Source organism: Malaya genurostris, chromosome 3, assembly GCF_030247185.1.
Source record: "Malaya genurostris strain Urasoe2022 chromosome 3, Malgen_1.1, whole genome shotgun sequence".
NCBI classification, from domain to species: domain Eukaryota; kingdom Metazoa; phylum Arthropoda; class Insecta; order Diptera; family Culicidae; genus Malaya; species Malaya genurostris.
The window spans coordinates 111,037,592-111,062,637 of NC_080572.1; the positions used below are offsets into that span (position 1 = coordinate 111,037,592).

Genomic DNA, 25,046 nt, shown 5'->3' on the forward strand with positions numbered 1-25,046 from the left:
ATCAATCATGGTTTTAAATCAGATTCTCGTTTCAACTGACATCTGTTTAGTAGTACTATTGGTTAACATGTCGTGTAAGTTTCATCTTTTCTTTCTGTGTTCAACACGACAATGCTCGGCCTCACGTCGCAAAAGTGACCAAAAAGTACCTGGAAATGCTGAAATGGGAAATTTTGCCCCACCCGCCGTATTCCCCAGATGTCGCCCCTTCTGACTTCCACCTATTCCGTTCGATGTCACACGGCCTGGCAGATCAACATTTTCAATCCTTCGAAGAGTTGGAAAAATGAATTGCTTCATGGATAGCGTCAAAAGAGGACTCCTTTTTTCGAGCCGGGATCCGAAAATTGCCGGAAAGATGGGAGAAAGTTGTCGCTAGCGACGGAAAATACTTTGAATAATACATCTGTAAGCATTTTTTCGCAATGAAGCTTTTAATTTTGGAAAAAACGGTGGAAGCAAAGTTGTACACCTGATATTGTCATTATTCCGTACAATAATTTCAAAATTTAGCGTTTTGTGGTACAAAAAATAAAAAACCTGTTTTAATCCACCTAGTGGTGTAATGATGCCTTTCTCATTTAAATCATACTATCATAAAAACACTGTGGTATTCTTCAAAATAATTTTCTTCGATTTTTAAAAGAATAACCGAAACCGGTTTGTTTGACCGTCTACTGATAAAAACTATCAATTGAAAAAGATTTGAGATCGATTTAGAAATTTTTTTAAGGTTTTTCCCCATTTTCAGTGATGGTAGGTACACAATTTTTAACCCACTTTACCCTATATTTCTGGATCCGGAAGTCGGATGAATCTAAGTTTGTGAAAATCGGTTCAGCCATCTCCGAGAAAAGTTAGTGCAAAAAAAGTTACACACATACACACACACACACACACACACACACACACACACACACACACACACACACACACACACACACACACACACACACACACACACACACACACACACACACACACGCACACACAGACATTTTGCGTACTCGACGAACTGAGTCGAATGGTATATGACTCGGTTCAAAAGTCGGTTTTCCCAGTGATTGCATAATCTTTCTATATGAGAAAGGCAAAAAGAATTGGGAACAAAATTTCAACCGTCTTTTCCCCAACATGCCGATTTTCCATATTTGACTGATATCAAAGACATCATATCCAGCTATCCAGCTTTCACATTTCCCGAACAAATCATTGGCAACATCCTTTTTTGCGAGCATGGCGCCCTCAGGCGAGTCCGCATCGAATCTTGTACGTGAAAGTAGGAGAGATATAAGTGAAATTCGTGCCTGCCAGAATAGCAGCACTGCGCACCCATACAATTGACATGATATGTTCAATGTGATGCCGTGCGATGGCATTGCTTAACTGAAGATTGATTTCGCTCCAAGCTGACAGGATCTGCTGATATGCAAATATGGGCTATGCAGTAGGATGGGATTGGTTGGTAAACGACTGGACAATGCGCAATTCAGGCCCCAATTTGGTTCTTAGCCTCTTGTCCAGTAACTCCTATCCCTACCTCCCCGCGGTGCCGGCTGGGGTACGAGCAACCATAGGAAAGATCGGGTAACCAACCCCGGTGGGACCTTGGTCGTATGCTGACAGGGAAGGGGGTCCTCTTTAGAGGATGTCGGAGCGTCTGTACTCCATGTTAGGAGCGGCTTCAAACAGCGACTGTTCTGGTATCCAGCGGCTGAGTATGAAATGCTGTATCCCGTCCAGCTAAATCCAAGGTGGCAACCCCACCAACGGGATCGTCCTAGTGCTAGTTGGGACGTTAAACAGAGCAAGCACGATGATCCTCCGGCGAGACAGGGGGTTGGCGCAGGCCTAATAAGCCGCCCGTAAAACACCTATTACGAATGATACAGGAGAGAATACGACCCGGAACAATTGGCATAGACCCACGCAACGAAAAAAGGACTACGATTGGAAACTTGGAACATGGAACTGCAAGTCGCTAGGTTTCGCAGGCTGCGACAGGATAATATACGACGAACTAAATCCTCGCAGCTTCGACGTCGTAGCGCTGCAGGAGCTTTGTTGGATGGGACAGAAGGTGTGGAAAAGCGGACATCGAGCGGCTACCTTCTACCAAAGCTGTGGCACAACGAACGAGCTGGGAACTGGCTTTATAGTGCTGGGCAAGATGCGTCAGCTAGTGATTGGGTGGCCGGCGATCAACGCTAGGATGTGTAAGTTGAGAATTAAAGGCCGTTTTTTCAATTACAGCATCATCAACGTGCACTGCCCACATGAAGGGAGACCCGAGGACGAGAAAGAAGCGTTCTACGTGCAGCTGGAACAAGCCTATGACGGCTGCCCACGCAGAGACGTAAAAATTGTCGTCGGGGACATGAATGCCCAGGTAGGAAGGGAGGCAATGTACCGACCGGTAATCGGGCCGAACAGCCTGGAGTAGCCCAAGATTACGCGCAGCAGTTGGCAGTGGCACTACCAACGGAAGAGCAGCTTGGTGCAGCTACTCTTGAAGATGGCTGGAGAGACATCCGTTCTGCCATAGGTAGCACTGCATCAGCAATGCTAGGTACGGTGGCTCCGAACGTGAGGAACGACTGGTTCGACGACGAATGTGAACAGTTAGTGGCCGAGAAGAATGCAGCTTGGGCGAGCAAGCTGCAACACCGGACGAGAGCAAACGAGGAGCGATGTGCCACAGGCCGATATGTGCAAGGACACCAACGAGGATCTTCTCACGAACGACTGTGAGGTGATCGAGAGGTGGCGGCAGTATTTCGACGAGCACCTCAATGGCGATGTGGCGGAATACGAAAGTAGCGGCGCGGTAACGAACTTGGGAACGCGTGCGGAGGACGATAGACTGCCGGCCCCAGACCTCCAAGAAGTGGAGGAGGTGGTAAGCCGGTTGAAAAATAATAAGGCCGCTGGCGTTGACCAACTACCAAGCGAGCTACTAAAACACGGTGGTAATGCACTAGTGAAAGCACTGCACTGGGTCGTTACCAAGATCTGGGAGGACGAGATTTTACCGGAGGAATGGATGGAAGGAATCGTGTGTCCCATCTACAAAAAGGGCGATAAGCTGGATTGCTGCAATTACCGCGCGATAACTCTGCTGAACGCCGCCTACAAGGTACTCTCCCAAATCTTATGCCGTCGACTTTCACCGATTGCAAACGAATTCGTGGGACAATATCAGGCAGGATTTATGGGCGAACGCGCTACCACGGACCAAGTGTTCGCCATCCGCCAGGTGTTGCAAAAGTGCCGCGAATACAATGTGGCCACACATCACTTATTCATCGATTTCAAATCAGCCTACGACACAATCGATCGAGAACAGCTATGGAAAATCATGCACGACTACGGATTCCCGGACAAACTGATACGATTGGTCAAGGCTACGATGGATCGAGTGATGTGCGTTGTTCGAGTATCGGGGATAAACTCGAGTCCCTTCGAAACTCGCAGAGGGCTACGGCAAGGTGATGGCCTTTCGTGTCTGCTATTCAACATTGCTTTGGAGGGTGTGATAAGAAGAGCGAGGATAGACACGAGTGGCACGATTTTCAGAAAGTCCGTCCAGCTACTTGGTTTCGCTGATGATATTGATATTATAGCACGCAACTTTGAGAAGATGGAAGATACGTACATCGGACTAAAAGCTGAGGCCAAGCGGATCGGACTAGACATCAATGTGTCAAAGACAAAGTACATGAAAGGCAGGGGCTCGAGAGAAGATAACGTCAGCCACCCATTACGAGTTCTGATTGGTGGTGATGAAATCGAAATGGTCGACGAGTTCGTGTACTTGGGCTCACTGGTGACTGCCGATAATGACACCAGCAGAGAAATTCAGAGACGCATATTGTCAGGAAATCGTGCTTACTTTGGACTGCGCAGGACGCTTCGATCGAGCAAAATTCGTCGTCGTACGTAGTTAACTATCTACAAAACGCTGATTAGACCGGTTATCCTCTACGGGCACGAGTCCTGGACAATGCTTGCGGAGGATCAACGCGCACTAGGTGTTTTTGAACGGAAGGTGTTGCGAACCATCTTCGGCGGAGTGCGGATGGAAGACGGTACGTGGAGAAGGCGAATGAACCATGAACTGCACCAGTTGCTGGGAGGACCAACCCTCGTCCAAACGGCCAAGGTCGGGCGGTTACGGTGGGCCGGGCATGTTGTTAGAATGTCGGAGAACAACCCGGTTAGAATGATCCTCGACAACGATCCGACCGGTATAAGAAGAAGAGGCGCACAGCGGGCAAGATGGATCGATCAAATTGAGGACGACCTGCGGACCCTTCGCAGCTACCGAGGCTGGCGGCGAACAGCAATGAACCGAGTTGAATGGAGACGCCTCCTGTATACAGCAGAGACCCGCGTGGTCTACGACTGAAAGAGTAAGATTAAGTAGGATGGGACTTTACAGTAAGGTTTGGAGCATGGTTTGTCACTTAAAAAGACTTCTAAGCTGAGCAACTATGGTCAATACATTAAACATCTCAGATCATCCGTTATAGCGTAATAAAAGAAAGTAATCATAAGCAGCAGTGGTGCTAGATATATTAAGGAATGAGCCATCGTTCATACCTTATATCGGTTTTCCTTTAATAACTTTTTTTTTACAAATGTCGGATTGTTTTGAAGTCTTGGAAGTTTTCCTTCCTCGTTAAATTTCCTACAAAAATGACATACGCACTGATTTTTAGAGTTCATAGGTTGATCTCTAGCCGATTTTTTTTGTAAAAAGTAAATTTCTCCATACTAAATCCCATACAAACTTTAAACCTTGGGCGCGAAAATATAGTTTCTCCGATCGAGCTAAAATTTTTCATGGTGCTTATGGGACCCAAAAGAAACACGAAAAGTTTTGTGGTGCTGAAATCAATATTTTGTCCCACTCTACTGTGCAGCCCTACGTTAATATTGCGGTTATGTCTCTGACATTACTCATAGTTTTTGTTTTATGTGTTATTACTTTATTTTCTATTTTTAAACTTTGTTGACGTAATGAGTGTGATATTGACAACAGTTTTCTTCTGTTAAGTAAAACAATGATAGAAAATAATTAAACAATCTTTTTATTAGGATAACAAATTTTATGTAAGTTCGACTTTCGCTTAGAGTAGCAGTTATGAAAATTCGTTCAGGTCAGTATAGCAAAGAAAGACTTTGTCCCAGCTTATAAGTTCCTCTCATCCATTGAACATCAGTTGCGGAAGTGTTGATATGAACCAAACCATGCGAACAGCAAAGCAGCGGACAGTGATTATTTCTACTCAGTAATTGCCGTTCATTACCTTGAAACTATCACCTGTGCTTCAAAAATACAAGTACATGTCCTAACCTGCCCTCATCGACACTCGTTGATTGTGGTTTTTTGTTTAACCCTTTGCCGATATTAATGCTTATCTAATAAAGCACAAAGTTTCGTAATCAATTATTGAAGACAATTATATTGTTAAGTTTAAAAACTTAAGCTGTTACGTTCAATTCAACAGCTGAAACTCAAGATTCAATTCAACCCTCTCTCCCACTGGATAAATTTTGAAATGACACTACATACTAACGTAATATAGAGGCATGTCAAAATCTACTTAACTGAGCATATCTGATTTTAATGAAGCTCGCTCTCACCATAAAACTGAGCACTAAATGGAATTAACTTCGATGACATGTCAATTAATCATCACGGCTATCAAGGGGAATGGTCAAAATATGTATGAATGGGAAGAGCACAGTGTCACATTGGAAGGCTACAAGCATTTATTAAATATCCTATAAATGGAAAGGCGAGAAAAAAGTAAGAAGAGACCAATCCTTCCGACCGTACTTGATAGTGCTTTGATAAATGACTTTTGAAGACAATGAATAAATCGCCCGATTATTCGGAAATGTGGGAAGCCATAGAATTTCAAGGGGTCGGTAATGAAACCTTGTCGGTCAGTAGCCAGCGGGAGGTGAAGCTGATGGTAAAATAATGCGTCATCAAGTCCATTTTGCATGTGGCATATGCTCCCGGGGAGTAGTAAAGCTTGACAGTTCAACGGTTGGTATACTGGCGGTCCGGAACAACTAAACAAAGCATGTTTGCACGTCCATACTGATGAGACAAGGAACATTCCAGATTTGCGTGCAAAGCCTGAATTGAAAGTACCACGGTGCAGAGCCGTAGATGGATAAGGTGTTTCGGCTGGATTTGTGCCTATGGTTGTGTCTGACAAAGGCGGAGTTTCATTAATTATAAAACCACTGACTGCAGTCCCTGAGCCCGATCAGAACGTACAAGCTCGAACTGCCTCAACAATGAAGCTACACGTAATTAGTAAAATTTGCTCGTTACGATGTATCGCGCCCAAGAAGTGAGCTGCATATATGCAGTGAACGTGTTCAAGTCCCGGTTTCGAACGTTGAGAAACAAACCATTTTAGAAGCAAACTCGCTAAAGTAGATTATAATCAGGTGGATATCGCCATATAGAACCAAATGACGATAATCGTTGCTATTATTGCTTTAATTGAGCTGCTATATTTCACAGGACTTATCCGGGAATAGAGAATAATAGCCCTTAGAACGGACCCGTTAGCATAGCGGAACACCCTTCGGAGAGAGCTGATACGGGTAATCCAGCCGATTGCATAACCTCGCTTAGTGGATCGATAGTCATCGCGAGAAGCAATAAATTAATTTATTAAAACAATTTACTCAAACCGAATGAAGTAGTTGCGAAAGCAAACCGTCGGCACCGCCCCGAACGCGATTGGCGTTATTAGAATAGAAAAGCTTGACGATAACGTTCCGAACACATAACAAATGAAAATCTGAATTACAAATTTCTAGTCAGTTGTGTTTAGTGCTGATCGACCGAATCGCGACCTCAAGCGACGGTAAGCATACTTCCGGGTGGGGAATACCGAAGCGCTCCAGACATTGCAACAGCCCCACGGAAGAACCCGTTGTTTTGAATTGGTCTTTTATGCACATTTTCTATGGAATCAGCAATTTTTGTTGGGTTCGTTTGGAATTATTGCTAGTGCAATTCCCTGCCGTCACGGAGACTGTTTTAGCAGCTTGTGTCTCTGCTAAATTGAAGAACCATAGTATCAGCTATTCATAATTCTGAAGGATTTTTTTTAATGCAAATCACTTACGATTATTATTTATAGTATGGTTTGATCTATTTTATGTAAACAATGTAATATATTATGGATACATTTTGATTCAGAATTTGAGCATCTGTTGCAAATGGTCATTTTTTCATTTTATGTCCGATGTCATTATACTACTGATCAAACATTTTCCCGGTCAATCTACGAATATACGAAAACTAAGACCAAAGTGATCAGCATACGACAATGTGATCCAAATACAACATCGTTATAAATCAATAAATTATCCTTGTCTTAAGTACTATTAAGAAATGAAATGTTAAGAATTTCAGAACTAAGGCGGCCATATTAAATATACTGTTCAATGAAAAAAAAAAAGTCGAATAAGTGCAATATTTTCAGTGATGGAGTGTAGTGGGCTTACGAAACGTTTTGTGCGCTAATAAAACAGACACTAACTATGTATTGTGACACAGAGGAGAAATTCATTATTGATTTGTTTCATTTCGTTTTAATTATATGTAAAAGACCTTAGTTATAAGTAAATAATTGTTTTTTTTTACATTTCTAATGAATTTTTGGAGAAATTGTAGATACTTTTTATCCACGCTTGACGATATTTATAGTTAAATAATTTATAGTTTAAGAATTATTAAAATTCAATTTGGCGGCTTTCGGTTTGTGGGTGTTGTTTCAAATCCCTATATAGTTTGTATTTTCGAGGTGGGTTTGACAAGTAAACAATTGAAATTAATACCATATTAATTCCTAATTTATGTCAACTATCGTTTCAAAATAATGTATGAATGAATTTTTAACGTCATCGTAATCGATCTTGTCCACTATACAAACTGCTATTTTTTTGTTCTCGTGTGATTCGCTTTATAGTTCCAAACTTACACAGGCGTGTGATTCGCTTTATAGTTCCACCTTAACATACCGAGTGTCATACACCAATCGACTCAGCTCGCAGCTATTGATCCCTGCAATATGTGTTTCCTACTATGATACGAAATTTCTTTCGAAACTCGTAAAACTCCGGACAGCTGGCTGCCGGGAGGTTGAATATAAATTTATACATTTAATTGATTATGTTCAGTGTTTTTGTTCAATAGATTGCCGTAATACTGACAAGATATCACTCGATTATCATCAATCGAACAACAACACCTTACGAAGTAATGTCGATATCAAAGTCGTGGCATTACATTCCTTTTGTGGAATTTGGCCTTTCTGTTTCAACGGACTTCGCTGCCGATTCTTAGTGTACAGAATCATTGGATCCTACTGACAATCCTTCCAGGTCGGGGCTCGAACATACGACAACTGGCTTGTAAGACCAGCGTCCTATGCATTGAACCGCCAACCCGGAACAATATGTACTCCCTGACCAAAATAATAAAATACTAAATACTACTCCTCGTAGTCTAAACTATATTTACATACATCCTAGCTAAGCACAGTCGCAAAAAATATCAGCACGGTTATAAACTCCACGCGCGGGTTTTAAACTTAGCGTTTAACACGGAGCTCTCCGAACAATCCACGGAGTTTAGTCTAGCCCGGTTTTTAGTAAGGAGAAGTATAATAAGATTGTAAAGAAGAAACTGTGAAATATATCTGAGCAACGATGGCACCAGTATCCTTTTTCTCCTATTCTCATTGCTGTTAACAACGCAAAATCACACAGCACTACTGAAAAAATAAAATAAAATAAACACTCCCAGATGGGTTTGCTGCAGACCAATTTTATATTTTCAGCTTGAATCACACGATTGAATTGTAAATTTTCACACATTCCATATAAATCAGATACGGTTGACCTCGGTTAATTTTGGGTGGTAAATTCGCAGTTACAGTTGCTTGAACATTTATATTCAATAAATAACACTAATCAACACACACACACATCAACACTTGTCAAAGCTGCAGTATCACTCAAAATAACTGTTTTGATTAGTTCGCTTTCACATCTCATCCAAGTCAGTCGATAAAACAAAACCGCTTACGTTCGGGACAGAAGAAACCAAGTACAGTATTGTGTAGTGAACAATAGAACGACCTCGAAATGTGTAAACCAAACGAACAAAAGCTACCGCCGTCACGAAAGAATACAATTGTTGTTGACTTCAGGCAGTGCAAAATTCGACCTTCGTTACGAGAACTGGAAGGTTTGCTTAAGGAGCAAATGCATCTTGACATTAAACGTGTGCATTAACCTCAATGCAATAAGACAAATAATGTTGTTTACATCCAGTTTTATAAAGAGTTGGATGCAATTCAATTCGCAAAAGACAATAACAATGCACTATGTAGAGTACGAGAACATTGAGTACAACATTCCAGTACCCGAGCAAAGTCAAACATCAAAACGAGAGCAAATCGAAATCTTATTATGATAGCAACATCACATTGAAATCTTAATTTGATCTCAGCTCATTAATTTTTCAATTGATATCACATTATGTTATCATTTTGCTGTTACTTTTGGTTTAAAAAACTTGGGAGGCAAAAATTTTGGGAAACTCCAAAAATGATTATTCAAAAGCAACAGCTTAATAACTGCATCAAAATAGGACTAATTTCATTAGGCGATACAAAAATACAAAAATAAATTTTAATGGAACAATTATTCCTTTAATTCTATGTTGCGTTTTACAAAAATGCTTCCTGTGGCAGTTGTCCGGAACCATAACCGTGATCAAGGAAAAGATTTTTGTCAACACTTTTGCAACCTTTACATTAATAATCCTCTATATTTTTACTTGCGAGATTATTGTTGTAACACCACATATCTGGAGGACATTGGATAGGTTGACGATCATTGGTGCCACGTCTATCTGTTTCATCTCCTTTAGCGATCTCCTGGCATACTGGGCCTTCACCAGATCCGGCCAAAATGGGCATTCTCATCTCTCTGATCGTCAGCCACAGAAAGACCTTCGTCAGGAACTTGATATGAAAAATACATTTGACGTCCACGATTTCCTTCTGGTGGGGTACGTTAAATATCAGATTCTCTAACAGTTTTCGCGTTTAGTTAAAAAAAATGTTAGATGTTAGATGTTCTGACTATTATTTTCGGTTGTTGTTTTTACCTTTATTTGTGGTTCAGAATTCGAGTATCGGTATTGCCAAAGTGATTGTTTTTTCGTGCATCAACTAACAAGTCCTTTGAATAATACGCTCTTCTTTATATCATACTAGCTGAATTGCCCGGGGTTGCTCGGAAATGTTTCGTGAATACAAGGCCTCAAAAACAATTTTAGAAATTGTTCTGACCATTGAAATACTCAGAGCGTAGTGAAACACAGCTTATTTACACATAATTGCACAAGATTGTGATAATGATTATTTGATAACGAAAGGCTGTTCATAACTACGTTAGATAATACTTTCGTTCTATAGAATAACGATTCAGTTAATTCAAATGTTGTCGTAAACTTATTTTCATGAGCTTGGGTCGACAGTTTTTTCAATTTACCTAAAAAAATGCACATTAATTTTATGATTTCTTCAAAAATTCAGATAAATTTTACCTCCCTTGGTTAAGAATATTTATTCCCCTGCCTCTTGATTTGATGTGAAGGTAGTATCTGTATTGATCCAGAAGTATGGTTTCTTGTTCGATGAATTTTACATTGAACTCCTCTTGTGTTAGTGAATTTGCAACAGCTCTCTGCCCTCTGAGTAGTGTAAAAAGTATCTGTGCTCTTCAAAAAAGAGACGGGGGATGAAAATTGTTTTTCCAGACTCTTTTCTCCTAGTCTATATCCTCCGGCTTCCCTCGTTTGTCGACAAATAAGATAAATTCAACAATAAACCTCTTTTTCGAGGCACTTGCTACAAACTCCAACCTTTTTTCCACCTGTGCAATGAATATCTGATCTCGCCAAGAAAAAATAGTTTTATTACCACCTCTGAATTGTAAAATGTACCTCTGCCAAGTTTGGTGAGTTGTTATGTAATTATTCCGATATTTACAAACAATTGAGCTGAGATCTTCTTCAATTGACACTTGTTATCTTTTCACGCGTATAAATATCCTTACGATCATCTCTTAGTTGTGATAAATATCTGTGCCTGTCGAGAAATTTCGATTTCGTAAAACTCGAAACATTTTGCCTCAAATTCCCCCTGTTAGCAAACACATACTGCAACCACCACCTCTCCCACCCCCCTCCTCATTAAAATATCTCTTATAAGAACCTATGAACAGCAAGAACTGCTCGTGCCAAGAAAGTTAATAATCTATTGAGTTGTTTTGGAGTTTTGTTCGATCATATATACAATTTATCCTTTGCATGTTTGAGTTTGATCTCCTGTTGAAGACCCTAGCTAGGCCTCCTTTCCCATAAAAATACACTTTTGACCATCTCTGAAGAGCAAGAAGTATCTGTGCTAAATTTGATAGCAATCCATTCAGTAGTTTCGGAGTTATAACATTAAAAACATTACACCCCCCTTTTCAAAGGCACTTGCTGCATTCACCCCCCATATAAGCATATCTAAGATATGCAAAATGTTTCTATGGTCTTAAAAAATTATCGATTTCTTGTTCTCCCCCTCCATCATCCCCCGGTAAAGGACACTTGCTACGCTCTCTCCCTTTTATGACTCAAGAAGTATCTGTGCCAAGTTTGGTGGCAATCCGTTCAGTAGTTTTGGAGTTATGCTGTTACTAACATTACACCCCCCCCCCCCCCCCGTTTTGAAGGCACTTGCTACATCAACCCCTCATCAATTCTAAGGTATGCAAAATGTTTCTATGATCCACCACCCCCCGCCTCCCCCCCACCCAACCCTTCATTTTGTCCCAACCATTTAAAAATATCCCAAGGACCATCTCTAAAAAGTTTGAATATTTGATTGCATTTTAGCGCCACCAAATGAAAGAATTTTATTAACTCCAATCAACGACGTTATAAATCATCACGTTTCAGAGATATAGCGTAATATGTCTTCTATCAGAAACTTTCGAGCGCTGTAGGAGCGCTTGGCGAATAAATTCCTAACTAACATATTTTTCATATTGTAGACCTTGACATCCCGCACAACTTTCATTAGAAAAAAAAAAAGCTTTGAAGATTTCAGGTTTTGATCTAGATCATATTATAGTCAAATATAGTCCATATAGTACAGCGATTTTGCATTAATATTTGAAAAACTTAGAAAACTAGTTTGCAAACCCTATTCTCTAAATAATCAGGTTTCCATGAGTTATCTATGTTTAATCCATTTTATCTGAAGCAAGCAAATGAATTGCTTAATGTTCGCTCCGAAATTAATCTTCATCGAATGATCCCGAATTTAAGTCTACACAAGAATTAAAAACTTGCTAAATCAGTGTGATGCTGTCTGTGGGCAGAAGTTCAAGTTCAAGTTCATTGTCCCAATGAGTCGAAATAAGTAAGATATTTTTTTGGAATCGAAATAACATATGATCTGGGATTGCTTATTGTCAGATTCCTAATTCACGTCTCCAGTAAGCCTTTGCTGTAAAAGACTTCACTCTAAAGCGCTCGCTCTTCTGAGCCTAGAAATTCGTATTTCAAAGTGATTACATACTCGAGTAGTGTGAGATCAAATAAATAACTCAATTTGATATTATGATGTTCACATGCTACAGCTTCTGGATACGAGAAAGACAAAGACCACATTTTCATACCTATCAAATAGCCGCACTGCCATTCACGATGGCTGCGGGACGGATGCGACGAAACGAGTGTACATCAGCTAAAACTACCTGTATACAGCTTCGTGAACACTGCTTGTCATACGATCGAAAATTCTCCATCTACTTACAGCTTAACGTCACAGTTCATAGCATTCACAGAGAGTTCGAAATCCAAATCACCTAGGTTCGAAACCCAAGTTCTCTCTACGTGGAGGTGTTGTGCTTTTTGACGCTTTGTTATTGTTGCAAGTAATATCGCCTAAAGGTATACTATCCCGGGTCTTTTGCCCGATCTATTTTTAGCTTATGCTCGCGACTTGTTTGTTTTCAGTAACGTCTTTTTAAAGCAAATCAATAACTGATTATGCATTCCAGGTTTGTTTTCGTTGTTTGATAATAACTTCAAATTGAAAACTAGTTTTGCTATCAACAAGAAAAAATCTATATCTTATTTAGATTTCAGTTTGCTTTCGCTGTTAGCAAAAATAGTTTTCTTTTTGCTATCATCGGAATATCTTTTTGCTTTCGACTTTGATGTTTTGCCACTTAAAACGACCAAAACAACAGCAAATTGAGTAATCGATAAATGCGAACATCACAACATCAAAATGAGTTTTCTATTTGATCTCACACTCTGCTCGGGTATATATGGAAGATAGTGCTATAGAAGTGCGTGTGCATGATCTTCCCTCAAGCGTCACCGATTCTTATATTCACAAAACTATGTCCCAATACGGAGAGATTCTCCGACGACACGACCAGGCACTCCGAAGGAAGATAGGAATAAAAAGCGTTCGTGAGTGATTTACCGCCAGTTACCACAAATATAGCGACCCCTTGATAATGATAAAAATAATCTTCTTGCGCAACACTGTTTAAGTTGCTACGAGCTAGTTGCCACGGAGCCCCATAATAAATAAACAAACCATTTGAGAAAATGTAGAAGAAGTTTTATTAATTTAAATTTTGTGCCATCAGAACCAAATTAAAAGACTTGAAATTATTGTGAAGAAATCGAGATTGTGAAAGCTGTACGAGGCCCTGCGACCCATCGGCCGTGAACTGATACCCCTAGGGGAATATAACTGTCCGGCCCTCGTTTAACATTTACTTCTAAAATACAAACAGATGCCCATGTTTACAGCGCTGAAATGGAATTATCAAATATGACGGAGTTAGACGCTTACACAATACGCATAAAATTTGGCTTATTGAATTCATTTATTCCGAATTACAGAATCATCCTGCACCAGAGCCAGGTTCAACAGTTTATCATGTATTGGAACAAATTAAAAAAAATGTAAGATACTATCAAGCTAATGTTACAATGCTCTTTGTGTATTTACGGCGACCGGAACTGGAAGTACAATGTCAAATCTGACACTAGGTGTATTGCTGCCACAGACAGGAAGTTTTAGTTTAGGAAGTCATTACAAAAGAATAAATATAAATTTTGTTTATAAGTATATTCGTACCTGCATATGAAGTGCGATTTTGGCATGGATAAAAATATAGTTCAGAAATTCAAGTATCTTTGATTTGCTGCAAATGAGTTTCTTGCATTTCGTACAATACTATACTGATATACCAGATCGACTCAGCTATATCATTCATATTCCGTTACTAAATTTTGATGATAATGACTGAAGTTTGAAGTTTGCTACCATTTTGTAACTCGTGTACATAGCGGAGAGCCGTCATAGATCTAAGTCTGATTACGTTAAAATATTTAACTAGCATCGGTAGATATTGAAACATTGCGTCATACCAACAACGCAGTACCCAATACAAAAGTTCTTGGCCGCATACGGCAACCTGATTGCAGTGGTATTACAAGAAATTTTTCGTATGCTCGAGCCCTAGCTGAGCTAATCGATCTAATAATCTAACGCGTGATGATGATGCAGAATTTGCAACTTGCCGCGAAATAAGGATCTTCCTCTCGAGGCAGTTTGTTTTGTTTACTTTCTTCAAGTCTTCAACATGCAGTAACCAAGGTTTTGGTAACTGTTTATTCAAAACTAATAATTAATCAACTTGTGTTGCTAGTTTTAATAGTTTTTCAGATAGTTTCATTTTGACATTACCAGTTACTGAGGGGTAGTTAAATTTGCGATACAGTTTTGATAGGCGAGTGGGAGGTCGTGTCGTCGGATTCTCTCTATCGAAAAAGAAAAGTGGAAGAATTTTTTCCCCGGTATTCTAAATGGCGTACGTTTGTTACGCATGCGCTTGAAGAGGCCTATACATTCTTATGTGACTTTCGGTCAATATACAAGCATTCCGTGCAAATCACTTGTTACTTATGACAATCAGATGAACACATGTCAATATTGCCAAAAAGCTGTTCATTACTGTAAGCCATGTGATAAACCGGACAAGGAGACAACCACACCAAAGGACAACGATGCTTCCTTCACACCAACCTCAAGCAACCCCAGTACACCTGTGACAGCCACCAACAACAATGAAGCATCCCCTTCAACGAATCCATCATCATCCCCTATAGAACAAAGTACACCAGCTGCAGTTAACAATTTACCCTCCAACTAACCAGCAACTGTAACCAATGTAAAACAAGGCGTATCTACAGCAACTAGTACCGAACTCAAGACGGAAATCAAAAACAATACCACCGATGCGGCAATGGATGACGAGACGAATTACGAACGAAGTGCCCCTCAATCCTTGCAGGAGGGAAATGGAAGTTCCTCTCCCCCTAGAAAAAGGGTGAACCAACTCGAAAAAAAAAAATATTTTTAAAAATCCGGTCAATCGGCCACGTATAGCTTGTACGCAAATAGGCCTGAATAAAAATATCTTTTAAATAAAAAAAAACTGTTTCGATCAATTACTTTACTATAAGTAGTTTAATACACATTGAAGTTATACATTCTAAAGGTAACACTAAGGCATTCATTTTAATCCAAAACTATTTCAATTTGTAGGTTATGTTTGTTGACTTCAGTTATACCGGATTCTTGTTCTAGAACTAGCAGAAATAGCGGTCAAACACTCTAAAATGGAACTAACTCATTTTTATCCGGGATGAAATGGAAGGTTTAACGGTTTCCACGGAATTCCTGAATTAAATGTTCGGATCCAACTTCCAGTTCCCGAATCACAGGTGTAGTTGCTGGCCAAACGAACCGAATTCGGTTATACCGAACTAACTTCATTGTCTTAGAGTTCAGTTGAAAGGCATTGTGGCCATAAAACTACAGGGTGAAGTGCGTTTAAAATTTAAAATCTGCACGGTAAACTGGATGCACCTAGAAATAAATAATTCTGTGGTACTCAGGAAGTTAGTAATAAAACCATTTAATATTTGGTGAAATTTACTGGGATATAAGAACGAATAACCATCATGTCAATTTCATTTCAGAACTGGCTGGAAATTATTTCAATAGTTTACCTAGTTCATGAGCTTGTGCGCATTTTTGTCGTGAATACGACTTACTTTACTATGGGGTGCCTTTTCAAAATTTACCCTCTGAGAGAGTGATAAGTTTTTGATCGTGAATATCTCTTATTGTATATAACGAATCAAGATAATTTTTGCTACATGCCATCTGGAATATGATCACAATTTTATGATAAAATTTTCAGTTGTGTGACATAATCTCAAATAATTCAAAATTAAACTTTTCTGAAATGTTTGGTATAAACGAGTATCAAAGAGGATAATTCATATGGCGCGTTTGCCTTTCTCGTATTTTTAAAGCTCACAGCTCAGTGATCTGTGAAGGGATTTCTATAATCAAACTACCAATAGAATCGAATTTTTTCAACTTAAACGTGTATAGCAAAAGCATTGAAGTATTTCAATAGTACACTATTGAAAAACCTGTCTCATTTGACTCATATCAACACCAGCCAATCAGAACGCGTTCTGTGGAAGCGAACAAAATATCTGCTGCTGTACAACAAATCGTTCGATGGAAAATGTTCCGAAAAGTGGTGAATATCGTAGTGAGTTCCTCAATTTGGTCCTTCTGAATGCTAGAAACGAATCTCAACAGCATATAGATATTTTCTTTCAATAAATTATGCGAATCCGAAATGAAATAATCGACTTTAAAATTCTGTATGTGGCTATTTTTAAAGCTGTTAGGACCGCCCATTAGTGAAAAAGCTACAAACGAAATCACGTAAAAGGAAGTCTCATAGCAAAAATTGAATCAGTTTGGATTCTATCGCCACTGCGAGCAGATGTATTTTGTGTCGTTTGCAAAGCTAGTTTCGCTACAGACAAGAGCGATTACGTCACAGCTGCCAGTCATTTTTATTGGTGGAAAAAACAACAGTGAAGAGCTTCACACAAAATCAACCGTTCTAGTGGCTCTAAAAGTTTCTTAAAGAACTATTAGGAATTATTTTTCTCAAGTCTAAGGTAAATATCCTCAGTTTAGTACAAATCTAAAACAGTTTGGTTAGATTTGTGCACTTTTCGCTGTGTGAAATTCACAGTAATCGAGATCAAGTGAAGCTTACTTTGTTTTTGCTAAAAATGTGAAAAAGGGGAATGCTTGCATAATTCATACAATTGATCAACTAATTGATATTCGGAGGTGTTAAGGAACATGTCAGTTGTTTTCGTATTCACGACATCCAGTTATGTCTCTGACATTACCCACCCGCCTTTTTGTGCTGGGTGCATTCTATTCAGAATCCAATAAAAGTGCACAAAGCTCAGAATCTTGGTACATTATTGTTATAGGTTGATTATAGGTAGATGAGATCAACAAGATGGTCGTTTTCTTCTATTTCTCAGTGGATTTTACCAAATTATAGATTATTTTTCTATCAATTTTCTGAGTACTACAGAAGTACTTGTTTTTAAATGCATTCAGTTTACATACGTTTTCCATACTTTAGGGACGAATTTTTGGATGTGTTATATCGATTTAAAGTTCAAAATTTTATATATCGGATAATAGATATCTCTCGAAACGTACAGTGTGGATTAGAGATGGGCAATTCGTTTGCAAACGGTTCAAAGTTCTTTTGAAATAATGAATGATCAATAGTTCTTCTTTGAAAACGGTAGTTCTTCAGTTCAAAGTCGTGGACCTTTTATTTTGCACGCGCAATCCTTTTTGAATCTACGAAACCTTAACTGTTGATAATTCCTAAATGCTACTTTTTTTTTATCTAGAAAGAAGTCTCTCTAAAGTGGCCAACCACAATATGAACCAAATTTATTTATAGGTGCATGGAGGATAAAAATCACCTCCTACTTTTCCTAGAAATCACAAATTTTTTTCGTAGAACTCAAATTAAAACGAAAATTCATTGTGACAAAACATTACTGTTTATACAATTTGGTACCTCTAGATAAATCATAACTGGAAAAAGATACAAAAAAATGGTGTAGTTGTTATATGTAATTTTTGGTGTTCGTTCCGTAAAAAGTTTCTGGTGTTGTCAAGACGTTTGTAATTGTTTATCCACTCAAGTTCTGTTTCACCCTCTCGTTTTCTGAAATTTTATTCTAATGCTGATTATGTATTAGCAATTTATTCGAATCGAAGTTGCTATCTCATGTTTAAGGGGCAAAATAACCTACATTTTGTAGGGCAAAATGCTTAAAAATTCACTTACAAAAATTATTTCAATTACCGATTTATTAATTTTAGTTGGTTTGACGTAAAGCCGCTATAACTAAGTTCAGTTTTTGCAATGACTGAGCGGAAACATATGTTGGAAGAGCCAAATGAATGAAAAACTAACAGAAAAGATGATTTATTGGAAAAAGATATGCCAGAGACAGGACCTGAACCTGCGTTCTTATGCATTACGTGCATACGCGCTACCATTTTGCCACTCAGAATTTTGTTTTAGTCACTCTAAAACGCCAGTCAGACATAGTAGAACGTACATCGAACATGGCCTACATCCTGGCCGTCACCCGACCGATACCTTATATCCAAGCATCTTCTCTGTCCAACGAACACTAGTCTTCTCGCTTTATACCTATTTTTCCGATCAAGCATTGAGTAGGAGAGTGTATTTATAATCGCTTGTCACCTTCTTTAATGGTGCTATTCGCTGGCTGGACATCAATTTTTCACACTTTTCCTGTGGATTTGCCCTAATTATTTTAAGTGCGAATCCTGTGGGGGTAGAAACTGATCGAACAAAAAAAAAGAATCATGTAAATCCGTCCATCCGTTTTTAAGTGATGCGATTACAAAGAATAACCTCTGTATTTATATACCATTCAATTCCAGAACCAGATCAGGATTGAATTCAGCATTTTTTTCAACACCATGCACATTTTGCCCCATAATTCCGGAGCCGGATGTCGGATCCAAACAATATTCAGGAATTTTTTGACCACAAGACCTTTCATTTGAATCTAGGTTTGTGAAAATCGGTTTTGCCATCTCAGAGAAAAGTTAGTGCAAGAAAACGTTACATACACAGGTTATACTTGATTTCGACTGGGGTGATAATCGTGGAAAACTGTAAAATGGCTGTCTCAGTCTTATAATATGTTACAAACGAATGTTGTTTACTGTCTGACGTTTAAAGTCTATCGTTTATAGTCAAAATGTGTCGATATCTTCCTTCCTTGAAAAAGGCCTACATCAAAGTCCCAAACGTCGGACAGTAAACAACATTCGTTTGTATTATAAGACTGAGACAGCCGTTTTACAGTTTTCCACGGTTACATACACACATACACATACTTTTAGTTGGTTTGACGTAAAGCCGCCATTTACATTATTTCAATTGTCAAATTAATTAATCATAGGGAAAATTCTTTATAAACATACATACAAGAACATAAACATACGTAAACATACATAAACATACGTACACATACATAAAAATACATAAACAAACATAAACATACATACACATACATACACATACATAAACATACATAAACATATATAAACATACATAAACATACATAAACAAACATACATAAACATACATAAACATACATAAACATACATAAACATACATAAACATACATAAACATATATAAACATACAGAAAACCATTTTATGATCTCGTCGAGCTGCGTCAAATGATATACAACACTAGGAGTCTCCGGGGTTTCGATGAAATGTCTTTTTCAGCAATTCTGTACCAATCATTTGAACACTTTGAGTAAATCGAATCAAACCGAATAAAGTGGAACATATGTTGATGAACATAACGGGGGAGCACCGACAACTTTCGTATTCTTCAGGCGCACATGTGAAAAACTTTTATCTAGTCAACGATTCCAAAGCTGCTTTTGTGTATTGTTTTTTATCTGTGTTTCAACAGTTTATTTGCAAACTTCAAAATAATTAACAACAATTCCAATTTTTTTAGTGCGCAACATTTTTGTCGAATTTTTTTGAGTATGGAAACGCAATGTTTGGTTTCGTTGTATGATGAAAAGTCTTAGTATATATCATTGATTTCCAAAAAAACTGGTCTCATGCTTCATTGCTTGTCAGGACCAACGAAAGATGAAACAAATCATTGTAAGAACCTTCTGCACATAAAAAAATAATCCTAAAGACAAATTTCGTGTATCTTTCGAATCAATTTGTTCTGATTCCTGATATTCGTTGGTAAAGGTGCTGATGCATGGATCACGAACTATACCAAGGATATAAACATTTTGCCAATGGATAATTCCATTCAATATTTGAATAGATATCGTATCAGTTAATCAGTAGGAAGTTTTTTAAGAGCCTTGGTAAATCAAGACTTTAATTCTAAGTTATGCAACGAACGAAAATAAATAAATAATAGTATAAGCAGAAATGCTTGAAAAATAAAATATCTCAATTGAACAAGACAACAAAACTATTATCACAATGATTCACGGAGTTGCTCGCACACACGTACAAAAGGTAATTGATTTTTCAAACCAAACATATTGAATCGTGTGCGATAGCGTCTGCAATATTAGCCTGAAACACACAACCATTTGCACATCCCATAATGCAGTGGTTGTCTGGCGTGAGAATTGGCACAATCGTGTCTATGGTGCTAAACAAATAGTTACGATAATACCACATCAGTGTCGGTTATCAGACGCAACGGTTTGGGAAACATCATCGGTGTCCGGTTGGGTGGACTCCGATAATGCGGGATTAAGGCCAAGAATTACGGCAATGGTTGTGGTACAATCACGATCGGTGTTCGCACACTAATGTTAATCTCAAGCTCGAAGCTGCAAAAATCTGAATTGAGATATGAGTGCAGAGTTATCATTCTAATGATAATTGGTTTCTAAGCTACAATCCAAAATATCTACTGCCAATAGTGAATTGGTCACACAAGTCTCATACATACACATTTACATATATACACACATACATACATATTCGAAATACAAATACATTAGCATATGTAGCACAGCAATCTCGTGGGCTCAAAAACAGACCTCGTGCAGTAACCGACAAGCAATTAATTCCTGCCTAATACTATTTGCAATCGTTTCTGGCGTTTCCATGATGATTGCTTCCTACTTTTGTGCTCGGGATATGTGTACATGTTTTCTAAATGATTGCCCAGCAGCTTGCTCCCAATTTAATTAAATCGTGTAGTTTATACTTGCAGTACACTTGATAGTGTGATTGGATGTGAATTGGAATTGTTATCACAGTAAGCTGAGCTAGGATTATCCGTAGTGGAAAGGGCAATGGGAATAAATGTGTCACCGGATCAATTTGATGAGCCAAGAACGATAACAGCCACTAGAACTCACTTGGTTCGAAATGATTCGAGAATTGCACTTTCTGGCGTGAGAAAATAACTATACCAATTTCATTACAGCATATGGTTTTGACGTAGAATTGCGTTTTTGTTTGGTATACAGAGATGAAAATTCAATATTTCTACGCATTGGTTCGAGAAGATGAAGCTGTGTATTTTAGACACACAGTGGTCGAAATTTAAATTAATAACAAACTATGTCCAATTTACGCTGTCTTTCAGCTCATTAGCATGCCTTCCTATAACAGAAACGACAATTCCGTATACATGAGTATACTCTGCATTTTGCATAATCCAGACGCGAATATTTGAGGGCGGGTAGGGTCTAACACCTTTGAAAAATCATTTAATATTGTCTTTGTATTTTCTTACAATAAAACATTTCAAGAAAAAAAACAAAACTCTGATAGTTATGGGTTTTTACCTTTGCTTATCTTATACTGCGAAGAAGCAAGAGCTCGGCGCACACAACCAAGAGTTCTGCTTCGATTGACTTAAAAATTTGACAAAACATTCTTGAAATGTTTTGTTATGACAAAATGCAAAGAAAAATCATGGTTTTTCGAAAATGTTAGACCCTACGCGCACCACAGAAAAACAAATTGTTTCTTCTATTTTATAGACAACAAATTTCAAACACGTTTTTCTCGAAAGCAGGTTTTGAATGCTCGTGTCCATCGGCATTCGAAAAGTACTTCACAAAGTTTTTTCAAACACTTTCTACATGTAGAATACTAGACCCCTACGTTTTTCTCTTCGTTTTTTGTCATTTTGAAGAGGTTTTACAGCTACAAAATGGCGTTTTTTTTCGTTTACAATTTAAAATTAGAAAAAAATCAAACAAAAACGTTGGGATCTACAAAAACATCTACTATAACTATACTGCTTTGATTTGTTGACATCTGATTAGTCTGCGCTGAGATACAGTGGACACCGTAAATCATGATTTCTAAGAAGCGTCTTCAAAAATACTCCTTCGCCGGTTTATCTACCATTATTTTTCCACTAAAAAATTACGAAATGATATTCGAATGATGCTTTGTATTATGCAAAACATTTGAATTTATTTTGTTGAGCGATCTGTAGAATCTGTAGAATTTCCCAAAATGTGGCGTGTCCGCCCATTACTAATTCTCATAACATCTGCTTTTCGAAATTTCAAGTTTTTTGTCACTGCCACATGTTTACCGTATCGAAAGGCCTGCCACCGCGGACTTCATCGGTAGTGGAATTTCGGCCATGACCCTATATTTCATGGTACAATTTGGATGAGTGTTAACATTGTATTATTTCTCCAATTTTTCTTTGGTATCTTCTGCCGTTTAGGCACTCAACGTACGACGAAGGTTTGCCAAATGACGATGGTTTTGCCAAGTGTGAAAACAAAACTCGACTGTCGAAACTAAAATAAATAATTTTTTCGAGCTGTAATTTAACATACTGGATATGAATGGACTATAAGGCTACATAAACATTTTTATGATTACAGTGCATTTTGGCGGGCAAGGAATTTGCCTTTCATCCTACCTTGCATTCGAAATTCACACCCAAATGTCAGCCCCACATGGTTTCTTTTTGTTTAAATATAATCCACACTGTCCCATCCAACTTTTTTTTTTTCTTATTTCAGATCCTGAAAAATATTATATGGAGAACATTTGGCTTGCACATGGAATACCTAGCTCTGATTTGATCCGTCTATCCCTTGCTTGGAAATTGTTCAACGTAGTTGAAGGTTGATAGGTTTTTTTCGTCAATTTGCGTGTGCTTTATATATAATGATTTTTTATCAAACTGTTTTGATTGATTGACCGATAGAATTCTATTATTTTTCATCTTTGTGAGTTATTTTGTGCACTAATAAAAGAGAAAAGAATCGCTTTATTACGCTTCGATTACATCTATTCACTCCCATATCTAATAAAAAAGAAGATATTTGTGCTTTGCCATCGCCACAAAGTCATTTGCCACCATGAAAGAAATATCGTACGTAGAATTCAGCAAATGTAACATCATGTCATAATAAATTGATGACGAACAGATCGAAGTTTTTTGTCTGTCTTAATATCATAGTTGCTGTACGTTTATGCTGGAGATTGATTTGTGCAACTCTAACCATTGGCAATTAAAGTAATGTACACTCCATCTCCAGTACCTATCATACAACAACTAGAAGAAACCAAATATATTGGCTTATAATCGCCTATAGCGTACCATGCAAGGATTTTTTTAATATGTTAATCATTTAAATCTCATATCCTTCAGCCATTCAGTCATCGGCACAGAACTACACCTAGATTTAGGAGCTCCTATTTTTGTGGCCTTTAACGACATGTAACAGGAAACCAAAATGAAGAATTTTTCAAAATTAGGTTTCATGAACAATGGAGTATTTATTATATTAAAGTGCAAATAACTTGACAATTCATACTACGTTTTCAGAATTTTTTTACAGCTTCAATATTATGGATGACGAAACTTTCTTTTTCAAATTTTGGCGCCTTTCCCACTTTCTGTCAAGTGTTAATGTGGTAATGCAGCCATCGATGTTACGCATTTATACAGTGCGTGTCCGAAGTACCGACTACCACCGCTCTCAATAACGCGCATCTTTTCTCTAGAGTAAAGTCCAATACTCACATGCAGGGGAACTATTTCTTTTATCCTTTTCGCTAAAAAATGTTCGAGGAAATTGCCATTTTTGTATGGTAACGGTACTTAACAGCATATTCGGTATATGGTAATTCGTTTCCTAACAATACGAGAAAATGGTACGGAACGGTATTTAGGAATTGAAAAAAGAGAAAACGCCGAAGAGAACTTCAAACAAATTTTTAGAACCGTGAGTGAAATCGGTGAACAGTATGAAATCGAATTGCGGAAGCCAAGACTCGTGTCAAAACAGACTCAAGGATCGAACATACAAATTGATTCAGTTGAGATTTTTTTTCCGCATTATAGTCTACATACCGTACATTGATCCATTTCTAACTCATTTACAAGATCGATTTTTGAATAATCGCAAGATTTGATCAAATTTTGCTTGCCTCTTTCCCAACAAACTGAAAAATTTCGATGAAGATTCTTGCGCTCAACTATTTGAACCATATTCTTCAATTATACACAATGATTCTCGTGGCATCTGGATACACGAGGTTCAACTTTGGCGTAAACCAGGCGCGTACACAGGGGGGGGGGGGGTGGTTAGGGGTTCAACCCCCCCCCCCCCCCCCCCCCCCGAAACAAAAAATTATAACCCATGGGAAACATTGTGATATAAATTGTACATGTGTTGATTTATCACCATGTTCTAAACCCCCCCCCCCCCCCCCCCCCCCCGAAAATTTTCTCTGGCTACGCGCCTGGCGTAAACGCATTGCCGGACAAAGTTCAGAAATTCACTTGCAGCACTTGATATTTGTAATGAAGACGTGTTTCCAAATGTCCACCAAATGCTTCGCGCTCTGGCAGTTTTGCCGGTAATAACGGCGACGAATAAACGGTCTTTTTCAACA

The 25,046-nt window shown here is 38.4% G+C and overlaps 1 protein-coding gene across 6 annotated transcripts in view; it reads left to right on the forward strand.

The window, feature by feature from the left end:
- LOC131437905 (uncharacterized) overlaps window positions 1-25,046 on the forward strand; it is a 307,910-nt gene that overhangs the window by 256,811 nt on the left and 26,053 nt on the right. For 3 of the 6 annotated variants that reach the window (XM_058607561.1, XM_058607562.1, XM_058607563.1), the window contains exon 6: window positions 23,162-23,266. The exons of the other annotated variants lie outside the window; for them this stretch is intronic. In XM_058607561.1, coding sequence (XP_058463544.1) covers window positions 23,162-23,266 — 105 coding nt within the window. The remainder of the gene's footprint in view (window positions 1-23,161; window positions 23,267-25,046) is intronic. 6 annotated transcript variants of the gene reach the window in all.